Below are 6,000 nucleotides of genomic sequence, written 5' to 3'. Positions count from 1 at the left end.
TTTGTCGCTTTTTATGCAAACCTCTTTCATCATTCTGCTCTGATCAGCGTTCTGGGAAAAATGATGAGTATATCATCAAATTCCTGTCTTGTTAATTACTTGCTGTATTTCCTGTCCAATTGTTATTCTGTAATTTTTAATATGCCTAGTAAGCTCTTTGGATGGTCATATTTGTTTCTCATGGTAAGCATCCATTTCACATTAGTCATTTTGAAGTAAATAGTAGAATACAGTATACTACCAAGCACCACAGCATAATCTAGAAGTTCCCCAAAACATACCTTTCTATTATATTCTAATAACTACATTCAATTGTGTTAAAATAATCGATAGCCACATTGCTGAAAACATAAGCACGGAATATTATCCTACTTTAATATTGCTGACAAACATTTAAGCATGGTTCAAGCCAGAAAATCAAACGTAGTCTGAGCGTGCTATTTATACCACATTGTGTTTATATTGCTCGTTAGATTTCTCGCAGGTGTTTCTCCTTCATTGAAAAGATAGATTTCGAACGTTCAGGAAATTTATTTTGCTTGAAACAAACGACAATCTTTCCGCTTCACGCCGATTTCCAGTTGCTAGTTCTTAAGGCCGCTGATCAATAATTATGGTGCTATAGTTATCTCTATAGCACCATTAGATTCAAAACGTATATAACTGAAATTTGGTTTGTCCTAAAGGCAGAACATTACCCTTTTGTATAGTTACGAACATTTTTAATCTTGCAGCTTCCTTATCATACGTCTTGGGTCAGAAAGGAAGACCGGATTTCTTTCCCGACTTTGATTAGTATGAATATACAAGTCTTCCTTGTAACTCACTTTACAGTTATGTCATTTGTAAAGGCCTTGGAGGAATAGTTTAAGCTTCTGAATGAGAAATTTAGGGATCAATTTGAATTTCATTTTATAGAGACTATAAAATGGTCACAGCCACACTGATAAATTTCAAATTATTCGAGATACAAAAATTGATAATCATCAATCAGTTGTTAATGGACCAATGATAAGAAGAGTATACTCATCTGAAATGGTGACTATACTTTTGTCCAAAACAAACATCAAGTTTCTCAATCTGGTTTTGGTAATTTCAAATGATCCTGCATCCATTCCCAAACCCCAACGAGTGATAAAGGAGGCTCTGGGATTCAATTTTTTCCGTATGAATAATATGAAAGCCCAGGAGAAGCATGAAGAGAAAATTAAAAGTGAAGAGAGAATCTGCTGATGAGTCACCTAAGAAATCCCTTATTTGCTCCTTTTCTTGGAGTAGAAGTTCAAAAGCCACTCTTGACATCAAATATTATATGAAGTAAAAAATTTATCGAGCTAACAGCGGTGCAAGAAGTTAATGATAATCATAAGAATTAGAGGGATGACTCCATCAGGCGTCACAGTGATTTCAATCAAAGTGTAGCAGCACGTGAAAAAACAATTTAGGCCCCAGACTTGGCTAAATCCATGATCTCCTTCTGTTCCTTTTCCTTTTGGAAAATGAAACTTTGGTATTCAAATGTACTAAAGTGATTTTAATGGGCAAATGGTCCATATTTTAACCCCAGAGGTTAAAAAATGTTCTTTATACATGCTTCCTAAGGCCTTTGATAACACATTTCTGATCAGTTGAACTTGCTAAAAACATTTTTCTTCTATACTTCTAAGTTTTTGTTACCATACCATTCAGTTTAAGTAACCGCGGTAAATTTTTAGAAAACTTTTTACGCGAAAGTTTTTTTATTGATTGTTGTAAGCAATACATTATAGTGTAGATAGTCACAATAAGGTCTCACTAAAGCCCAAAAATAGACTTATGCTGATAGATTTTGACGCACCGTCCACTAAATTTTAGTAATACACCGCAAAAATAAAATTGGCCAGGCCAAGATGTGTCCCCATCGCTAAGAATTGTCCCGGGCCATCGTAGAAGTTTTTTTTGTGCAGCTTTCGGGACTATGCAAAATCAACACTCCATTCAATTTTCCGTGAAACACCTGTCTCATTGAATGTTAAGTTTTACCCGGAATAATACCAAAGATTTTAATTCTGAAATCAAGGTCGTAGTTCCAAGTATTTAGCAAAAGAGCAAAGGAATATATACCACGGTCTTTCTTAGTCAATACAAGTGCAAGTAAACACTAAGCTAAAAGCCAGTCTCCATTTGGCAGATTCTTTAAATATGCACCGCCAATCTTCAAATTTTATTCCAATGGAGACTTCTTTTCCGGCTCCGTAATGGCAGTTTGCAGATACTGCAACCTTCGACGTTGCTTTTTCTGCAAGACGGCAGATTTTCAGAATTTGCCAAACGAAGTTTAGCTTTAAATTATAGAATCACGACTATGATTTGGAATTAAAAAGTCTGGCAATACCCTGGGCTAACGGCAAAACATTACTGTAAATTTTCGCAGAATCTAATCTGTATTTGTTTTTTCTATCTGTTTGACCCTGAGTCTACTGTTTGGGCTTTTTCTGTTATTATTTTTTATTTCCTTTAACGGGATAGTGTGTAATAGTTAAGCAAGCAGCGCCCTTTATCTGCCATTCAATGACGATGCTGATCGTCATCTCAAACTGTCAAATGTCTGCTAATAGTTGGCTGTCGTATTTCCATTGTGATGTGGCTATAAATACATTGGTAGTAGATACTCCTGTTTTTATTAGTCATTTCCACTTCTCTTTAAAATTTGTGTCTCCTATTTTGCCCAAGCGAAATTTTTATTTTTACCTCAATAGAATTTTCCATGGAAAAACACAAAAGAGCATTGGCCATATTCTATAGGATGCACGAAAATAAAGCGCAACAAAATCTACGGCTAGAAAAAATGCAACAACAAGCGTCACAACTAATACCAAATGAAAATAATGGACTACGAAATTTGTGGATAGAAGAAAAACGACAGGGATGACCAAATCGAATCGTAAATTTAATCTGCGGTTAAAAGAGAAGCAATAGCGAGAGCCACAATGATTTTTAAAAGAAAACAAAAGAAAAGAAAGCCTATTCTTATTGAATATGCACCAGAGTAATTAAAGCTAAAAACTAACGAAATGATTATCTGTTATAAGATAAAGTTTAGTTTTTATGTTTATTTTCATTGATTAAGTTAAGAGATGCCTCCGGATATTAGCGGACAGATAATTTGTTGAATTTACTTTTATCATCAATGCATTTTAAAAAATTAAGATTTGCACTCCAGCTCCCATCTTGTCTGTGTAATTAAATCTTTTTACCATTAAAGGCTGTCTGTATACCTACTTACACCTTACAATGACTTTTCTTTTAGGATTTGTTAGCTACGTCAAGGTAATAAAACAATATTTTGGTTGACTTGAAGTGAATGTACTTACAGTTGTGTTTTTTGTCTACATTTCTGTAGCCTACATGGTACTTACCATATAAGTCTATGCTAACACACTGAGCAGCTTGCCAAGGAATTCAAGGATTACGAAATAGAAAATATCTAATAAATATTATAGATACTTGGAAACCCAGGGATCAATTAGACAGAGAATCACCTATATAAACTAAAAGAATCCAAGGCTAGCTCGGGTAACAAGGGTAAACTAGTTAAATAAGGTTACGTGCATGCTATATCTTAACACTGTCCAAGAAATTATTATACCTTTAGATTTCAAATCTTGCATCTTGAAATAGCAACTACTAATTAGGTTCCAAAAAGTGCTTCTGGGAAATCATATTCTTTCAGCCATGCTCCTTATTAGCTCTCTACTCAAGATTCCTCTCTTTTTTCTTCACTTCTTCTTCTTCTATTTAACACTTCACTGCACACTTTTCTTTGTTTCACTTTATTTCTTCTTAATCTTAGCCGTCAATAGAAAAATCCCTCTACTAACATCTACTATGGTAAGATAGTATTTTTGATAGTGGCCATGGCTATTAATCATCGAAATTTTTTTCCGGTTGCACACTAGTGGTTTTCAGCACGGAAGCAGGAAGTAATCGTAACTGAGCTGGCAAATAAATGGCGAGATTTTTGAAGCTTCTGAGACAGGGTCCAGTATTTTGTATAAAATACTGTTCCTCAGGCATGTCAGTTGAAGGATCTAAAAAAGAAGCTGCTTGTATTGCTGTAGAAAAAAATGTTAAAGTATATTATTCTTTGCTATTTATTTAGTCTTACCAATGAATTAGTGCTAGCCTACTTGTCACCCTTGAAACAGCTTAATAGCCTATTATCTAAACATCATATAACACAGGTTTAAATAACCCATCTTGTCAAAATCTTAAATGAAGAGGTTTTTAATAGGTCAATATCTACGAAATCATAATTTTGAGTTAGGACAAAAGAGAATACACCATTCAATGCCTTTTTTTATGCTGATTACAAACATAATAAGCATTTCTATTGGAAATGAGTTTCAGCCCCCCCCCCTATATAGGCCAAGTCAGGGTTAGGTTTAGCCTATATAGGGGGGGGGACTGAAATTCATTTCCGATAGAAATGCTTATTATATTTGTAATCAGCATAAAAAAGGCATCAAATGGTGTATTCACTTTATTCCTAACTCAATAATATGATTTTGTAGATATTGACATTTTAATATCTTGACAAAATAGTCATGGTAGAAGGAGGAAACTTTCTGGATTAGCTGCAGAGCTTAAATTATGGGTAGCCTAAATTTCTAGTGTGTAATTTAGCACTCTGGAGCTGCCACAGACCAAAAAGTGTTAAAAGACCTTGTGACTGCTGAAACAACTGCTCTAAAGGAAGCCCTAAACGAACAATTTGAAAGCAGGGTGAAGGTGCTAATCTTCGTAGACCGCGATAGACAGAAGAGAAGATTGAATATAGTGGCCTTTGGAGTTGCTACTCAAACTGATGATGCCCAGTTTGTCCGCGAGCACCTAGCTAACGAATACGCCTTACCTGGTGTCCCTATTTCAAATATCCGCCGCCTAGTGAATCCCACTGTCTCCGTAACCCAAAATCCACTACGCCCACCCCCAATCATGTTTGCTGTCCCCAACTTCAAGATCAAGAAGCTGATTCTCCAGAAATCTTTTGAGAAAAAAGGGGCAGTTCATTTCAGAAATGATGTATCAAAAACAGACTGTGACAAAAGGCAGAAGTTATATGAAGAACTATACATAAGGCAGGCAGGTGATGAAGCAAATATTGTTATTAAAGGCAACAAGATTGTCCCAAGAAACTTCCAGCAGCCTCCAGCTATGCTGGGGTCGCAGGTGATGGAGATCTAGGAGATAACACCTGTCAAAACAATGTAAATAGTACTGTACATAGAAACTTTAGTGTGAGTGATTCAAACGCAAGCCCCACATTTGAGATCAATAATGATGAATCGTTTGCAAGTGCATTATCAAGTAATCATAGTGGAGAACCTTTGGATAGTTCCACTTTCGAATCTTGTGAGTCAAAATTTGGAGATATTGGTGATGCCCATATTGAAAATGAAGACAGACCATTAATACTTTATAGTAACGTGGATTGCGTCACCACAGAAATGGATGAAATAAAAGCTGTAGTTTTAGCAAGACCTAAAGTGAGTGTCTGTGCCTTCACTGAAGTTAAACCAAAGTATACTTCAGTGCCACTGACTGATGTACAAATCCAGATTACCGGATCCAGAATAATCTCAAATCTGTCGAAACCACAAGGAAGAGGAATTGTCCTGTACGTTAAATCATCACTGAAGGTAGGAGACCTTAATCTTGGTTCTCAGTATGAGCCGTGGGTGGAGCAGGTCTGGATAAAAATTGAGCTAAAGGGTCACCCCTTAATTATAGGTTGTATTTATAGAAGCCCAAGCTCTCCTTGCCAGAAAAGTTCTCACCACGCAATTGCAAATTCTATAAGTTCGGTGATGAGTCATCCTTGCCATAATATTGTAATTGTTGGAGACTTCAACCTGCCTCAGATCCAATGGATTAGTGGTTATGCTGCCACAGGAGATAATAATGGCCAGATTGGCACACTCCTTGAATGCCTACAAGAACATTCATTGTACCAGACAA

The 6,000-nt window shown here is 36.0% G+C and overlaps 1 protein-coding gene across 1 annotated transcript in view; it reads left to right on the top strand.

Annotated features, from left to right (window-relative positions):
- The first annotated feature begins 3,988 nt into the window (after positions 1 to 3,988).
- Positions 3,989 to 6,000, top strand: part of Rpi (Ribose-5-phosphate isomerase) — a 78,608-nt gene continuing 76,596 nt past the window's right edge. The window contains exon 1 of the mRNA XM_089088051.1: positions 3,989 to 4,114. Within this exon, the coding sequence (XP_088944177.1) occupies positions 3,989 to 4,114 (126 nt within the window). The remainder of the gene's footprint in view (positions 4,115 to 6,000) is intronic.

The sequence above is a fragment of the Artemia sp. Qi Xiang Cuo genome, chromosome 4, assembly GCF_049724085.1.
Source record: "Artemia sp. Qi Xiang Cuo chromosome 4, ASM4972408v1, whole genome shotgun sequence".
In the NCBI taxonomy this organism is placed as follows: Eukaryota; Metazoa; Arthropoda; class Branchiopoda; order Anostraca; family Artemiidae; genus Artemia; species Artemia sp. Qi Xiang Cuo.
This window is presented reverse-complemented; position numbering and strand designations above follow the sequence as displayed.